This window comes from Rhinichthys klamathensis, unplaced genomic scaffold (assembly GCF_029890125.1).
Source record: "Rhinichthys klamathensis goyatoka isolate OS25496 unplaced genomic scaffold, OSU_Roscu_1.1 h1tg000050l_1, whole genome shotgun sequence".
Taxonomy (NCBI): Eukaryota; Metazoa; Chordata; class Actinopteri; order Cypriniformes; family Leuciscidae; genus Rhinichthys; species Rhinichthys klamathensis.
The window spans coordinates 4,259,824-4,278,621 of NW_026606596.1; the positions used below are offsets into that span (position 1 = coordinate 4,259,824).

At 37.6% G+C, this 18,798-nt stretch overlaps 1 protein-coding gene across 4 annotated transcripts in view; it reads right to left on the minus strand.

Annotated features, from left to right (window-relative positions):
- Positions 1–18,798, minus strand: part of nlgn2b (neuroligin 2b) — an 84,060-nt gene that overhangs the window by 28,255 nt on the left and 37,007 nt on the right. For 2 of the 4 annotated variants that reach the window (XM_056247829.1, XM_056247828.1), the window contains exon 3: positions 3,408–3,461. The exons of the other annotated variants lie outside the window; for them this stretch is intronic. In XM_056247829.1, the coding sequence (XP_056103804.1) occupies positions 3,408–3,461 (54 nt within the window). The remainder of the gene's footprint in view (positions 1–3,407; positions 3,462–18,798) is intronic. 4 annotated transcript variants of the gene reach the window in all.

The following is an 18,798-nucleotide window of genomic DNA, read 5'->3' on the forward strand; positions in this document are numbered from 1 at the left end:
CTTCCACCATGTCACAAAGCTCTAATCATTTCAAATTGGTTTCTTGAACATGACAATGAGTTCACTGTACTAAAATGGCCTCCACAGTCACCAGATCTCAACCCAATAGAGCATCTTTGGGATGTGGTGGAACGGGAGATTCGCATCATGGATGTGCAGCCGACAAATCTGTGGCAACTGTGTGATGCCATCATGTCAATATGGACCAAACTCCCTGAGGAATGCTTCCAGCACCTTGTTGAATCTATGCCACGAAGAATTGAGGCAGTTCTGAAGGCAAAAGGGGGTCCAACCCGTTACTAGCATGGGGTACCTAATAAAGTGGCCGGTGAGTGTATATATATATATATTTATATATATTAGGGCTGTCAATTAGCTATGTAAAAAAATATCGTTTTAAAATTAAACACATTTAATGTACCCGCACCAGCCTATAGAATGCAGTTAGAATGACTTAGTCTCATATTTATATCATGTGATATTGCTTGACTATATTATTATTGAGATTTTGTTCAGTGGTGTGACAGTGCATTCCTGCAAATAAATGTTTAAAACGAAGGACAGGCTTATTGATTTCAGGCGAAATCAAATTGACTTAAAGAGAACAACCACTAAAGAGCAGGAGGTTGAAGTTGTGGAATCATATAAGTATCTGGGATGTGTGATTGATAACAAGTTGAATTTTAATTGCAATGTGGAGACGGGCCAAAAAAAAAAGAAAAAGGGCCAGCAAGTTTAACGTTGATAGGTCCTTGATGACTTTGTTTTACAAATCTTATACTGCGTCCATTTAACATTCGCTTTGTTATGCTGGTATGGCAGTCTTAGTGTGAAGGCAAAGACTGCTTTGGTGAATTGTCTTGTGTAGCTTTTTATGTTACTTTTAATGTATTGTAAATTGTCTTTTTTTTGTATGCTGGTCTTGCTGCAAAACCAATTGCCCTTCGGGAACATAAACAAATAAAGAAAGAAAGAACAAACGCAATATCACATAAGTGCTGTTTTTATCCCAAATAGCACGAGTGCAAATGTGATACTAATTTTATACAACAGTTCATTAAAGATAATATTGTGTTATTTCAGACAATATTGTCTGTTTTTACTCAATTTTGCAAACGAAAATATTGCCTATATGCCACAGCAGAACTGTTGTGTGTTTCCGAATTAATCCACGTTTTGAACTAATCAATTGGGTGAACCGTTCATAAAAAGAGCCATAATACAGCTCCAAACTAAATTCCAGAATGAATCAGCTCTTTGAACTAATCGAATGAATGAATGAATGACTCAATCACTTGCTCATTAAGACATTTACCGCCACCTACTGGCAGTTTTAGTTTCTTATTTAGAGTACCATTTCATTTTTTTTCTTTCATGTCTCCATATAAAAAACAAAAACAAAAAACAAAACATCGAAGATATAGTTCACCCAAAAAAGATAATTCTGTCATCATTTACTCACCTTCATGGCCTTATGGTTGTTGTAGCTTAAAAGTTTATGTGTAATAAATTCTGTTGAATCAAATACAATTTAAAATAACATTTTAACATTTCTTTCTAAAGCTACTTTAATGCGTTTCTCATTCAACACAATAATGGATATAAATAAATAATATAATAAATTAATTTTTGGGGCGTAATTTTCTCAGTCCAAAAAAATATATATATATACATACATATACATATTTTTTTTTCACCCAAAAGGAAAATGACCAATTACTCACCTGTTACTGTTGTTCAAATTTGACTTTCTTCAGTGGAACACAAAAGAAGGAATGTGTGTGCACTGAACTGAAAGGTTTCTGCATCAATTGATTCATTGGAAACTAAGAGTCAAAAGACTTATGATATGCTTATGAAATGGACGTTGTTACTTCTATGAACTCTCTTATACTCTCTTAAGATAAGTATGTCAGAACTTGGGCAAATGTCAAGATTTTCAGTGAATCTACTTAAAATTTGGGTCTGTTTCTCACACAAAGAAACATACATTTCAGAAGACTCGGAATATAGCGCATGGGTTGTATGGACTACTTTATTGGTGATTTTCCATAGCTTGAAGTCCCGATTCGTAAAAAAAAAGAAAAAGAAAAAAAGATGATAAACACATTTTTCAAAATCCTTTTTTTTTTGTTCCTCAGATGAAAGAATGTCATATACTTGTCTGGAACATCATGACAGTGAGTAAATGATTTTTGGATGAACTACTGTTAAAAGTACATGTATTGTCTTCTTAAAGGGATAAAGTAAAGAAATTATTGAATTATAAAATATTAGTATTTTCCCAACTTGTATTTTCTTTATATGTACATATTCTACATTTGATGTTGTTTAGTTATTTTAACAATGTATACTGTCTACATGTTGGTGTCATGTTAAAGCCAATTTTTATGAACTCATTGCCATCATGTGACCCTCTACTTTTATTACTTGCATTATTGATGAGAATATATTTTATAATACAAAGCAGATTTAAGTACTGCCTATAGGTAAATTAAATCGGTAAAAGATATACAGCATGTCATAAACTGCTAAATATACAGGCACCAAATGTTGTCACTGTATTTCTACAGTGAATTTCTGGCAACTACAGCTGCCAGCTTTTTTTCCCAACACAACAGAAACACATTTTGTGGAATCTGTGAAAGAGTGTTACGTGGAATGATCGACATGCACACACATTTGCAAAGACACCCACACACTCAAACAAACACAAATGTGTTCAGACACACAGTATATGCTGTAAACACATACATATTTGTCTGCAACTTCCTTCTTATTATCAAAATTTAAGCAATAAAATTAGTGCAATTATTGTGACATTTTTATTCATATAATCGGGGGCATATTAAGATATAAGATTAATATGAAGTCATTTTTAAAACTATTAGAACATTCAGCATCTAGACTCAGTTTTACTCAATAAATCCAGCCTCTTGTCTATTAGCTACTCTACTGCATTCTCAGCTGGATGCATGTCGGCCAATGAAATTGCACTAAATCACAGGGGGCTGATGGGATTTGTAGTTTATTGATTTCTAGCTAATCCTTTGCCATTCATCAAAAAGGACACAAGACGTATAATGAAATCTTAATAACCGTCGACGGGACATTATTCCTAAAATAAAAGCCTGTTATAATGAAATGATGTAAGAATCATTTGGTTCGAGAAGAGATTAAAAACATATGCAGCACAAATAACCACATCAGCAGTGCATGAATAAGTGCATGTATGCTTGAGCATATCTATGTGTGTCTGTGACTTGAGCTAAAACAAATGCGAAAACATACAAGACGAAATAATCAAGAGAAATTATGGCACATATTACAACCGCCCCCCCCCCCCCCCCCCCCCAAAAAGAGTCTGAAAAACAAGACAAAAAGGGAAAAACATGCAAGAAAAATACCTTCGTCCCTCGGCCTGTTCATCGAAGACTCATCATGTTTTTTTGTGAGTGGACCTGGGGTTAAGACAAAAAGGGGGGGAAAGAGAAAAGACAAAATTCAAAAAGATTTTACTGCGCTTAAACAAAAAGAGCAAAAAATTCCAAAACAGCAAAACAAGAAAAATGACAAACTAGAGATCATGTGTCCCAATTTAAAAGAAGAATCAAAAACAGCAGCCAAAGCAAAAGAACAAAACAGACAACAAACTTATAGAGAGAGAAAGAGAAAGAGAGAGAAACTGATGGTGGTGTGACACTTTCTAACATCTCTACAAGCAGTTGCGATATTATTTTTGTCTCTTTTCTTCCTCAGTTTTCCCTTCCACATTCACTCATTCGCAACATGCCAGGCTTTCAATGACAAATGTCCAGCCATCTTTCTTTGTGCCCAAAGAGAGAAAGTGATGAGACATGTGGAAACACTGTAGCAAAGCTGCGTTTAGTGCAATGGCCCTCAGGAGTCCTCCGTCTTAATGTCCTATGGGACTGTAACTCCCCCTCACAGGATAAGACTGCTGATCTCTCTTTTTCTGTCTTACAAACAAACAAACCAGCCAACCTGCTGTGTAATTTTCTTAAGAAAGCATCCGCCAAGGACATTCATTTATAGCAATAAATGAACTTTTTATCTGTTCAAATTTCCAAACAATATTAGCATCTGGTACAAAGTGAAATTTGAAGTCAAAATCAAATTTACTGTTGTGCATTTTTTTTACACAGCAGAGAAACTGGTAAAACTAGTGAATGTATGGGACAAAATAAAATGTAAAAAACATGACAACAAACTTGACATGGTCTCTTCTCTATCCTTGTTTTCCCAGCAACAATGTATATATAACAGTGTTGCTCAAAATCATTTTCAGTAATTCTACATATATATAAATCACAAACACTAATAAAAATTAAAAAAATTCTTCTCATTTTCGGTCTTATTCACCCCGATGAAACAAATCCTAGTTTCATGAGTGCATTCTCACTGGCTTCTTCAGGACTGGATCTGGTGCAGCGAGACACATTAGCATCTGTCGCTAACTCAGGTTAAATGCTAAATGTTTGTGTGGCGACAGACATTAATGAGTATTATCAGCATGACCCCCTACCCCCTCCCTCAGTACTGGCGGTGGGCCTGTAAGAGACGAGATAGAAATCGTCTCCATTTATTTACCGTTTATCTGCTACACAGGCTCTCCACACCAGTAGACCACACATACACACACACACACACACACACACACACACAAACCCCATTTGTCATTGTTGTGCACGTAATCCTCACCCAGATTGTCCAACAAACATATATACAGCAGCACGACTGTATTCTCATAAAACACTCCCTTCAACTGCTCACCACCTGATTTTTCTTAAAGCGCACACACATATTAACGATTCCATTTAAAGTGAAAGTGTCATGTTTTCAAGGAATGTAACACTTTCTCTTATCACAAGTGCAGAGACAACTAAAAGTAAGCCATTAGTAGTTTGATGTCCCATCAAAGTCTGAATACAGCTCTACATACTATATATGGGGAAAATATGCAAAAAGAATGTATGCAAAAAGCATTTCAAATGTGTAGGATGCCCGAATACACAGTATTCATAAAACCAAAGGCAAAAAATACCTGGATGACGCATTCTTTGCACTGAAACTCTGAAGCGTGAGGCCACAGGAGAGTCATTACATTTGTAAATAGCGAGGAACAGTGATGCAGCTAATGAAGCAGATCACATTACAATGCGACACGACAGTCTACTTTTCATACTATTATTCATACTGTATGCACACATACTTCACAGAATCAAATACACAGAATACTCCAGTCATAGAATCAAAACAAACAAATCTCGCCAGAGAACTTTTTAGAGCCTGCTCACTCCCATGAAGCACTAGTTTCCCTACACTGTCTAACTAAAATATTTGTATGCATATTTTTCAATAAACATAAAATATATTGTTTAATCTTTAAATCTTTAAAATGTACACATCACTTTTAATTTACAATGCTTTATTTGATTATAGCTTCCCTCATTAATGCCGTTAAGTACTCCTGTCTGATTTTCAAATACTTTTTTGCTCCAAATCAAAAGTTTGTAATGTTGTGATTCACCTCGTAGCTGGTTGGTTTGGTTCATGGTTTATTAACTCTTATTAACAAAACTGTGCCTCTAGTGGCACCAAACAGAAATTACATTCTTCACCTTTAAAGGGATGGTTCACTTTGAAATTAATTTTTGGTATGTTTTAGCTTACCTCAAGGGCATCCAAGATGTAGGTGTCTTTGTTTCCACAGTAGTTTCAATTTTGATATTTTTAGGTCAAACCGTTCTTGTCTGTCAGTCATATAATGCAGGTCTATGGTCACTTCCTCAAAGAGCATGCACAGAGAAGTCCAAATTAAACATGATTTAATGACTCGTAAATATAAGTACACATTGATGGCCTAAGACACGAAACGAGCGGTTTGTGTGAGAAACCGAACAGTATTTATATCGTTTTTACCTCTTGTAACCACAGCCACATCCAAGTGATCTGAGGGCGCGGGCGCTTCGGTCTGCGCAAGCGCCGGAAGTGATCTCTTCCAAAAAAACAAAAAGAAAATTCAACGTTGTCTGTTGATATATCGAAATCATTTTCCATTGCGATTTCCTGTATATCTAAATATGTTTACATCTTCACAGTGAAAGGTAACACTTCCGAAATCTTTGTGTAAACAATAAGTGATGTATACGCGCGAAAGATCACTTCCGGCGCTTGCGCAGACCGAAGCGCCCGCGCCCTCAGATCACTTGGACCTGGCTGTGTTTACAAGAGGTAAAACCGATATAAATACTGTTCGGTTTCTCACACAAACCGCTCGTTTCGTGTCTTAGGCCATCAATGTGTACTTACATTTACGAGTCATTAAATCATGTTTAATTTGGACTTCTCAGTGCATGCTCTTTGAGGTGGTGACCATAGACCTGCATTATATGACTGACAGACAAGAACGGTTTGATCTAAAAATATCAAAATTGAAACTACAGCGGAAACAAAGACACCTACATCTTGGATGCCCTTGAGGTAAGCTAAAACATACCAAAAATTAATTTCAAAGTGAACTATCCCTTTAAGTGCCGATTTACTTCAAGCGAAATCGAAAAACAAACTGATGTGACGTCATTTCGAAACAGCTTGCTAAACACCTTCCTACTACCATTGGTCTGTGCCGATTAAGTAATAGGTAGATGTGCGCGGAGGCTCCGGACATCTGTGAGTGAAAACGCACTGGAGAGCTGCTTTACAGTAGAAAATGAAGTTATACTTGTGATGTTTAATACTGTAAAACTGCTTGGTTTTAAGCTATCTATTATATAAAGTGATATATAAAATAACGTGACGTGACTTTACTGGAGTGCCGTAGGGCTCGTGCAAACATATCCACGATGCTATGATCGGATGCTTTTCTTATGCTTTATTAAAATGCTTGCTATATTCTCAGTTTTGTTTATTTTGTTATTGAGAGTAAAGCGTGCAGCATATATTTTTCTAAACGGGATGTGCGCTAATAGTAAATCGCTGCTCACGTATTCCGAACTTCGTTTAACCCCTAAACGAAGAACTAAAAGAACTCGGTCATGCGTATATTGGGGCCTTTAAGCATCCACGCTAAAATTAATGACACATATGCTTATTGCTCATGTTGTCGAGTGTGTGCGCCTTCTTGCATGTTCATCTGAGCTGAATCTCCAGCTGAATTGCACTTAAGCTTCGAGACTCGATCAATGCTGACGTGATTTTCAGTTCAATTCTCCATCTCAGGTCAGTTCTTCCAGTAAAGGCTGGAGAGCAGGAGACAGGTTGATGGGAGTATGGAGCGAGAGTGTGTGTGTGATTAAGTCTCAGCAACATCAGCACTTTATCGACGCTTAAAGCATTTGGAGATCAAGCTTTCACTATTTTACTGGTTACTGCTTCCGTCTATATGGTCTACAGCTTCCATTAGGGCTCAGGCTTTTCCCAGAAACCTAATCCTTCTGGCCTTTGAAGACGATGCACCAGCTTTAAAACGAAGGCCCAGAATTCACCTCTAAGTGCAAGAGAAGACATGGGATATGCCGTCGGCGTGGAAGAAAAACGGAAAGCATGATAATGAAGACTTAAAATGGAGGAAAGATCATTTACGTGGGATGAGTCCTGGGTGGTACGTGGGCTGGTGAGCGCCTGGTGCGGTGACAGTCGGAAAGGGAAAACTAGGCTCCGTGAACGTGGCGTTACTCCCAGTCTGAGAGATGGCAGCGGGTTTCGAGTGTGCATGTTGGGCCGCCGAACAGTTTGTGTGCAGTAAACACTTTCTTTCTGAGAAAGTTTGTATGCGAGCGAGTGTGTATTTGGGACTTTTTGACAGTAGTGTGTGACAGCAAACCCGGCAGTACGCCATCCCAGTGTAACCAGCAGGTTTGTCCTCCCTGACAGGCTTGCCGTGTAGAGATGTTTCAGTATATTTTCTGTCTCTCTTTTTGCTTTTTTATCTCTCTGTCTTCCTCTCACTGTCTGCAAGGGGAGCAGACCTAGAAAAAACAATACATGAAAGCAATCTGCCTTGAAGGGCTGATGTCATGTGCTCAATATATATCTCCCCTCCATTAAAGACTCTGGATGAGCCATTAAACAATAGCTACAGCAGTTACTTTCATTCTGTTTTGTATTAACTCTAACGCTGTGTCCTAACCAGGCATGACATGTCCAGTTTTCACCGACTGTATATTGTCTGTCCACTCTGAAAGAAAAAATACTGCACAATCTCAGCCAATCAGAGAATATTTAATGTTTGAAGTGCAGCTATATGGAGTGAAATTTGACCAATGAGATTTTGATGTGGGCAGGGCTAACCAGCACAACACTATAGAATTAGACACCGCACGACAAATGAAATATCTTGTTTTCTTGTCTTGACAGGTGCCGGGTGATTTATTGTACCCAAAACCAGTTAAATGCAAACCCCATACACAGTGATTTCATTGGTCAACTCAATCACACCATACTCATCACAGCCAATCAGAACAAAATTGATGTTTAATATGTGGAGTGGAAATTTGAAGGACAGGTTTGTGGTTAACACAAACTCGAGACATTTTACACTTTATTCTGCATCACATTATAAACTCAAACTTTCCAACTAGTAGATAAAGATTAAAAGAGCTGTTGGAAGCTTAGCGAATGTGACGTTAAAGTCATGCGAATGAGGTGTAGTTCGTTTATAGCCCAACTTTAGCTTTTTTACTTCTGGCTATTGTATTCTCAAAATTCAGTTGTGTCGATTTGTGAAGATTATCTTGATGTGATGATAAAATGTGTAAGAATCATACATTTTTGTTGGTAACAGAGCTTATTTGCTGCAATAATCCAAAGGCCAATGGAAAAATTCGAATTGGCTTTTTGTCAAGAGAACCAGGGTGATGCTAACTTATGATGCTTAATCTATATCTGTGCACCGCTCTATTAAAAGTAGCCATGTATTCTGACAAATGTTTTTTGTAAGCAACATAGAAATCAGAAGTACTTCCAGACAATATCCAGAAGATGTTTTAGCAGTGTTTTGAAGGATCTTAAAGGCATGGAATGGACATACATGTTTCTCTGTCTGCTGCCTTTCATGTCATAGCCAGTTGTATAAACGGTTAAAACTAGTCTTACAACTTATTTATCACATTTTTTTCTTTAAGACGGTTCATAACTGTTTCAAGTTAGTTAGATAAAAAGGTAGATTGGTCTAATTTGATACTAGAAAGTAAGACTGATTGCCCCTTGACTCAAGGCTAGTTGGTCATACTAGTACTTAAGACACAGTCTTAACATAAGGGCTATGTTTATGCAACCGGCCCCATGAATGACTTTAAGCCAAGGGCTAGGTGATTGGCTCAAAAACAATTATGTGCACAACTGTGCATCCATGAGCAGCGCTTACACGTCAAATCACAAACACACGTTTGGGTTCAGGAAGATATTTTTATACACACCTCTCTTATATACACCAAGGCTGCATTTATTTGATCAAAAATACAGTAAACAATGTATCACAATAAGCCAAAACAGTTTTCTATTTTAATATATTTTAAAATGTAATTTATTCCTGTGATGGCACTTTCATTTCTCCAGTCTTCAGTGTCACATGATCCTGATATGGTGCTGAAGTAACATTTCTAATTATTATCCATGTTGAAAACAGTTGTGCTACTTAATATCTTTGAGGAAACTTTCAGGATTCTTTATTAATGTTCAAAAGAACAGCATTTATTTGAAATAGAAATATTTTGTAACATCATAAATGTTTTTACTGACACTTGCTAACAAATAGCTTTCTCCAGGTATTAAGATACAGACCATGGACATAACCAAGACCATGTGAGCATGGACAATCATATTAACCATTATATAATAGCCCACTTTTCAACATCAAATCAAATTCTAATGGATACAATACCCTACCTTACATCGACATTCCAGCTAAATATTCCGTTTCACTCAAAAATGTCACATTACGGAAGCTAAATGGGTTGCGAAAACCATTTCATGTTGTTTTTAAAAGTCCCCCAGTAAGGAGGTGAGTGCAGCCTCAAGTGACATGATGTAATGGCCAGTTTTTCAGTGAAATTTCGGGAGAGGGACGAATCACCGTTGTAATCGTCTCCAAGAGCTCTGTGAAAATGAGGTCATCGGGCACGCGTGTGCGTACGAGTGTGCGGAGCTGTGTTTCTTTGCCGTTGGCGCCTTTGGGCAAGTGAGAAGAAGACCGTCCATGTCTCCATGACATAAACCTTCAGTTACTGCTAGCAATCTCCCAGCTGCTCCCACTCAAACAAGTGTCATCCTTCTCTTCTTCTTTCTCTCTCTCTCTCCTGTCAAGCTCTATCTATCTCTTGTTCGCTCTTTCTCTCGCTGGTGTGCTGTCTGCGTCTGCTGCATCATGCTGTGCACTGAAATATAGCTTTTAATAAAGCGTATGGATGCTAATCGCTCGTCCAACCGGTAATAAAAATGGAGGATTCTGGGTGTTTGGTAGAGGCAGAACTGTGGCAGAGGCTAACACAGTCAGTTAGATGAGAATACAGCTGCCTTCCCACACAGAGCACAGCTGGAGTTAAAAGACGTGTGCGTTTATGTAGAGCTGTTGGCTCTAATAGACCTTTCACAGTAAAAGAGGGTCTGCCATGTTGTTAGTGGTGCGTGCTACGGCAAACATCACTACCACTTTTGCTCAGACCAAATTCAAAACAAACCCCTAACAGTAAGTGCTGAACGGGTATGGTGTTAGGTATGCATTGTGCAAGTGATACCTTATATCGTATGGTTTAGTGAGATGAGATGCTATTACAATAAGTTATCAGACATTTTAGCCCAGCACAAAATAAAACAGGTTGAAGGAGAGAACCAAGACATATCTAGGGGCAAGAATATCATAGGGGTGAAATCTGACAAGAACATGTCCAGGTCAAAATAATGAAAGTGCGAGGAAGTTGAAGGTTGCTAATTCGTACCAAGTTTTAGCATGGAACTCTATATGGCACAGGCTGATAGGTCCTTAACTCAATTTGGCAGGGATCACATCGTCATCTAGCGCAGCTCATTGGTTGCTGTTGCTCAACATTCAAATACCGGTAGTGTTACTGTTAGCAGTCTGCAGCGCGCTTCCAGAAACCCTCCAGCTTCCCCAGCTCCACCTGTATAGATCTGCTACGGGGTTTTTTCATGTATGCTACATGTACAGCAGCAGCATGTCTTACATGCCCACAGCAATGTCTGTGAATGTATTGGCAGTGGCAAGTCTCGGCATTACATTAACATTACTAGGGATGTGAATCTCTGCCAAAAATGGCATTCGAAAAATCGAGGAGCAAAAGTTGATTATCGTTTGAAAATAAAAATAAATAAAAAAATAAACGCACTCACAATGACAGAAAGGGAGGCCAATTTCATCTTTAGCGATTTGTCATCAAACAAACTGTTTATTATTCGAACAATTAACATGTTTTCGTCGTTTTTTTTAACATACCGGTAGTTAACATAGAAGAAAAAAACAATAAGCACGACAGTCCGTTTTTGCATTGCCAAACCAGATGCTCGTTAGATAAAAAAAATAATGTCATTATGATTTTATGCAAACCTGCCTTGTTACTGCAAAAGCCTACTTTTTAAACAAATTAGTTTCAATCAAAACTATTCGTGTGATGCCACTGCGCAATACACACACATTACCGCGGGATGGCGGGTGTTCATTTCATAAACTGTGGACAATGGTAGCTTATTTAATGTAGCCTATAAATGAATGTATATGTCCAAAAAACGGATAATGTCATCATACTTGTAGTGCTATCGTCGAGTAATAATCTGTTTGGTTGTAAAATGTATTACCTGAATGAAATGAACTAGAATGTATCATCCTGTGGAATCATTCATTCACAGACAGCATACGAAGATGTTCAACTAGATCTTCATTGCTGGCAAAAATATGATGCATTTGCAGATTTGCTTTCACTAGACTAAACTGTAGGTCCACGGCCACTTCATCCAACGCTCTTGATGCTCTTAAATCTTCCTGTTACGACTCTGTGTCGAGTGTGAATTGAAAGCGCTTCAGACGATTCAGTGCGCGAGGAACTGAACAGATCATTCAAACTGATTATCGAACCGAATCTGCCAACTTGTTTGATGAAGTCTTTGAACAGAATCGACTCAAAAGAGTGATTCATTTGTGAATGGAGCATCGCTCATGCCCATAAAAAAGGCACAGCGCGCTTGGAATAAACTACGCATTTAACAACATTGCATTAAAATAAAGTAACGAGAGGAACGTCGCCCAACGTAGTGAAGTAAATGTAGCCTACTTTGTTACTACCATAGACGGTTACTACCATAGACAGTAAAGGTTAGTCTACTACCCACCTCTGTTGGGCGCAGAGTTAACGGTCACGACAATGCTCTTCTTCTGTTGTTTGTTTACACTATGTATAAAACACTGGTATCCTAGATCGCGCAGGAGGGGGTTTCATTCATGTTAGTGATACCTTGTGTCCCTGACAGGAAAATACCCTGCTGCGCGATCTGTGACAGTAGGCGCGCCGTCAATTATGTCACATTGGAATTGCGCGAAAAATATAACGATATTCGAATAAGCAATTTTATGATCAAATTTCGAACGCCGTTCGACTATTCGAAGATCGCGACGCATCCCTAAACATTACCATATCCATTACAATCTCTCCGAAAGTTGTTCATGACAAAACTGTAGTATTTTGCATAAAACTGTCAAGACTTTAAGCAATAAAAAAAATGTCATAATGAAATTACCTACATGAGTCATGACAATTTAAAAGCAGCATACTTCCAATTACAGTATTATTACTTGAAATATATTTGAGAGAAATTCTGCTTTTAAATAAAAATACATTTTAAACAAATCATTACTTTCAGCATCATTACTCCAGTCTTCAGTCTCATGATCCCTAAAAAATCTTTCTAATATGCTGATCTGCTTCTCAAGAAACATTTATTATTATTATCAATGTTGAAAACAGTTGTATATTTTTTATTCAGAATTCTTTGTTGAATAGAAAGTTCAAAAGAATAGGCCTAGCATTTTTCTGATAAAAAGATTTTGTTATATAAATGTATAAATGTCTTTACTGTCCCTTTTGATTAATTTAATGCATCCTTGTTAAATAAAAGTATATATTTCTTTCCAAAAAAAAAAAAAAAAAAAAATCTTACCGACCCCAAACTTTTGAATGGTAGTGTATAATGTTACAAAAGCTTTCTATTTAAGATAAATGCTGTTCTTTTGAACTTTCTATTCATCAAAGAAAACTGAAAACAATTGTACACAACTGTTTTCAAAATATAATAAATGCTTATGGCTTTCTTCTGTAGATCATAAAATACGATTTTTTGGACAGCATTGACTTTCATCGTATGGACAAAAATATTGAAACATTAGTCAAAATATATTATTCAAAATATCTTGTTCTGCAGGAAAAAAAATGAATTCATACAGGTTTGGGTGAGCACATTTTTTAGGTGAGCAATACCTATTAACACGAATGCTATTTTGGGACCAGATTGTACTGTTGTAGTCAAGACCACCTAAACCGAGAACAAAGCAATAACCAAGACCAGAGTGTGTTTTCGACCAAGTCGAGACCAAACCTTTGAGGAGTTGAGACTGAGTCAAGACCAAGACCACACCAGCACTCCTCAAATTATTCCGAAAAATCCACATTCACTGCCATAGAAATGTCTTATATTTAATCAATAAATACAGTTATAATAATAAGACACTATGGGCCAGATTTACTAACAGTTTTCGCCAGCGCAAACCCTCTTTTGACGGGAAAAAACTACTGTCAGGATTTACTAAAGACACGCAGTGAAATATTAGCGCTGAAAAGGTGTGGACAGTTATTTTTGCAGCTGACCTTATTGCATATGCATTTGTAGCAGTTTCCCTTTCAGACAAAAAAAATATGAGAGGAGAGTATTGCAACGAATCATTCAAGCTGATTTACTAAGGTTTGCGCTAGTCAATTTACTGGTATTTGTGCCCTTACTTACCACCCAAAACAAGCATGTCTTAAACGAGATGCTAATTTGCGCTGCTCTTGGTAGATTACGTTGGTCATTATGGAAATGATCCGGCTACGTCTGAGTTTTTTAAATTTGCGCGCTGAACTTTCCACTCCCATTGGCACTTTTATGGGATTGCACTCTCACACTAAATTGCCCTGTTTAGTAAATCTGGCCCTATATAGAGCTGTTACCCAATCAAATGATAGATCACTAATTCATCTTTGCACTGCAGAGGTGGCACAGAAGTCGCAACAAAACATGTTACATTCTAGTTATGACAATTTGGGCAGAGATATGATTAATTGTCATGAAAAGCATTCTGCAATGCTAAATAAAAATCTTAATGGTCCTAAATAGAGTTGGTTTACCTTAAAAAACAATAATAACAAAAAAAAACAACACCTCATTCATGACCCACAAAAGTGGAAAAAGCGTTCAGCACAGATTTTGATACACATTTGAGGGTCATTTTGGCCCTGTTTACACCTGGTATTAGTTTACGATAAATACAGGTGTAAACAGGGTCTAAAGCGTTTTGAGCTTGTCCCCACTTCCAGAGGTAGGTAGTCGAAAATGCATTCGACAGGGATGCTTTCATTGTGTAAACGCTTCAAACAGCCGCAAAAGACTCACCTACTGACCTAATGCGTAAACATTATGGGAAGCACTCTAGCCAGACGGGATATAAAGGGGTCCTATTATGCTTTTTCACTTTTTCAACTTTAGTTAGTGTGTAATGTTGCTGTTTGAGCATAAAAAAGATCTGTAAGGTTACAAAGCTCAAAGTCCACTCCAAAGGGAGACATTTTATTTAACAGAATCCACTTTTCATGAACTACAACGAACAGCTCGTTTGGACTACAATATTTTTCCAGCTGCTGCTATATCAAAGACATGCCGTTTTTTCCACAACTTATTTCTTTGACCTTTCTGTTAAAATGTATTTTAAATATTGTTCCAGAACATTATAATCCCGATGTGTATCTGTGCGCTGCACATTTGACGGAGAACAGCTTCCAGAACCACGATGCAGGTTTCCACTTTGTCAGGACAATCAGTTGTTGGTAACAACTTGTAAGTATGTCTTATTATTTGTAGTTGCATTTTCTAGTTTTAAGTTTTATGTTGTTGCTACACTGGCCTGTTAGTCAACATTGGTGTTGACATAGTGTTTACTGTAGCTTTTGTAAGCTCTCGCTTTGTAAGGCTGAGGAAAATTAGCCATGTTTTTGGGATCGATTACTGTTTCCCATAGTTTTCCTACAAATATCATGATTAAATGGTGGATAACATTGTATCTATAATGCATAAGAAAACATTCCACTCTGAAATGTCCTGTGAAATCCATGCTTGCAAAGTCCGTGCATGAAATCCGTTCTGGATGATCCTTGTTAGCGTTTTGAAATTGCAGCCATCCTTAATATTTACACTAGAGGAGAACGCAGTTATGGAGGGGCGGGACATTTCCCGAACACACGCTAAAGCGCTGCCAATCACAACACACTGGTCCAGCTAACCAATCACAGCACATTTCGTATTTCGGAAGGAGGGGCTTCATCGAAAACGACGAGTTCGGGACAGACTGGGAAGAGAGGAGCTGTAATAATGTAAAAAATTGAAAAAATAATGCGTTTTTTGAACAATCAAGCATGAAAGCATATTCTAGTACACCCCAAAAACAAAATCAAGACTTCGTAAATGGGCATAATAGGACCCCTTTAAGCTTTGTCGGCTGAAAACCCAAGTTTGGTTTGGAGATAAAAAAACGTACCAATCACGATGTTCTCTCACCACTGATTTCTAACACACACACACACACACACACACACAGGGTTCCGTGTGGTATTGTGGCTGTCAGAGCAGAAACTAAAGCTGCTGCTCTCTGTATGTTACTCCGTTGTCTTAGGGCGCGTTTGTAAATTGCGCAAGCTTATTTTGTCCATTAGATTGAACGATCTGAAAAAAACAAAACAAACAACAACATACATTTAACCACCAATAGACCCTCCCCTCGAAGAAATCAGGACAGAACTGGTAGACGGGGCCTTAGTGAATCAGGCGGTGAAATAACACAAACAGAGCATAAGTGCTGCATAAGAAATAAGTGCGGGTATCAGTGGCCACAATTAATTCTTACTGAATTGCCCCTAGTTGTTTAGAGTGATTCGATAGGGAAAACAACAAGACAATTTTTCTCATGCAGCTGAACTGTACTATACTTAGGGGGAAAAGAAAAATATGGGAGAGAAAGAGAGAGGGAGACAGTATAATGGGAGATTTGCCCGCAGGAGATTGTCATGATCCACAGCATTGGTTACAACCCTTGTCCCAGTAAGAAATGACTGTTTACACTATGTGTGTGTGCATGTCACCCTAAATGATATGATTGCGGCAAAGAGGCTTTAGGCACATATGTATGCCTGTGAATGGATTTACATGGGTGTTTGTGCTGTGATGCAGATGTTTATATCAGGTATTCCAGCTGTCGTGCACTGTGAGGAGGTGGACAGTGTCACAGCTCTTAAACCACCACACACAACACGGTTGCGGCCAAACAAATCAATAAAGCTGATATCTGATCTGCCCTGGGCTTGGGTTCAAAAGATTCCACTGACTAGACAAATACAAACACATCTGATCCTGTCACATTGTATGAATACACACACATACACACACTTAGAAGCTGCATGAATGCAGTGTTCTAGATTCAGATGCGTTTTTGGCTGTGTGTTCTGCTTTTCTGAACAGCTGGATGGTTGTGAAACTGTTTGTTGGTGAACAGCATGAGTTCAGAGTTCATTGCAAATGTGAAGCAGGCCGATCCACAGCTATCATAACATGCAAATTCAAACATTCACATGATTTAACACAAAAGATTTTTGCTCTTTTTAGTGGAGCTCTCAGTTACGCATTCATTTTGTTTCAGATGTTTTTACTAAAATTCCTTTGGAGGAAAAGTCCCTGTAAGGAAAAGTCAGTTCACTTGGCGGCCATCTTGATAACAGCCCCAGGCAGCTATTTTCTAGTAGTTGTGCAATATAGAAAGATCGAAATCTCCAAAAAAAAGTTGTCAAGATTAGGCTATGTTTCAATAATCAACAATAAAATCTGACTACAATGTCGATTTAGCTTAAATCAGGCAAAAAAAAAACTGTGTTTGTCAGCTAATGGTTTCTAAAGTAAACTGACCAAAAAGCGATTAGGCCTATCTTATTTATATAAAGGGCAGGACTTCAATTCTTACAACCACCATGATGAAAGTTAAGACTTTCATTAGTTTCTGAACAAGAACAAGTCTTATACTTAATAATATCACTGGGAGAAATGAAAATAGAAGCAAATGAGACAATTGTACAGTAATGACGTGAATGGAATATGTTAATTTTAGCTTCATGTCTTTACTGTACAACAGTTTGATTTTGGAATAATTAGATGAGAACGTTTTAATTAGCATTAAAATAGACATGAAAGGGAAGTTGCGTTAGTCTTTTCTTCCCTATTGTGACATGTGTGAAATGGCCTCTCGAACAAGAAAAAAAAAAGTAGGGCGATACTTGATTTTGTCCATGGGGAATTGATTGGACGGTTGTGGTTTGCTATTGCTGTGATGTCATGTGAGTGACAGGTTGTCCCGCCCTCATGCCAGTAAACACGTCAGCAGAGAAGAGAAGAGATGTCGCTGCAAGAGGGAGGGGAAGTTATGTGATTAAAGATTATGAGGGAACATGAATTTAAAAAAAATAATGATGTGCACGGAAAAATGATAATAAATACTGCAATATTAATATTCCAAATTGCAGACTAAGAACTGTCGATTTTAATTTCATGCCGACTTGGTTTCAATGGTCAAATTACTATTTGACTTACAATAATTTTTGATTGAAGACTTTGGTGCAGGGTCCAAAAAAGTTGTCAACGGAGGGTGAATTAAGAAAATGTATTGATAATAAATATTATATGAATATCAACCATAATAATGTATTTTACATAATTTCAAAAACAGTCATTTTAACCGAATATGACTGTCCACATAATTTTACTTCAACTTCTAAATAAGAAAAAAATACTGAGTTAAAGAGATCTAATTTGCAGTTTTTCCATCTTTCCTAAATTGTTTTCAAATTGAAACCTGATTAAATCTCTAACTGATATAACAGACTTCTTGTCATATCGGAAACGTTGTCTATGAAATTAGTGTGAGATTCCGCCAATTTCCTCACTTTTATCGGGCTATAGTTTGAAGGCATTTTGTAAATTCTGGGCACGTTTATTCAAAAGCTCTGCATTAGAATAATGATGAGGGGTGTGAGGAGCATGTCCAGTGCGTGTATGCATGTGTGTCACGGCCGGGTCATCAATCACCAGCATCATTGATTGAATATTGATCAGCGCAGGCCATAATTCAGCATCTCTATCACACGCAGCCACACCATCAGCAGCAGAAACCTCTCCTTTCAAAGAAACAATAGAGCAAATCTTATTTCTGCCAATTAGAAGAGAATAAGAAGACAATAGGCATATGAGTGTATGCATCTTATATACACACACTTCCCTTACTGCCTTTCCATTTTTTCTCCATCTCTCTTTCCCCCTGCAGAAGAATCCTGATCCAATTTTCACCTGATCAAGAGCTGCTAGGATGGCAGAAATAGCAGCATTTTTTTTTTTTTTAGGTTTGTTCTTGCATCAAAAGCAGTTGACTACATAGTTCTTCTGCAGCGTCGACCAACTGGTTATTTATTTATTTACCTTCGC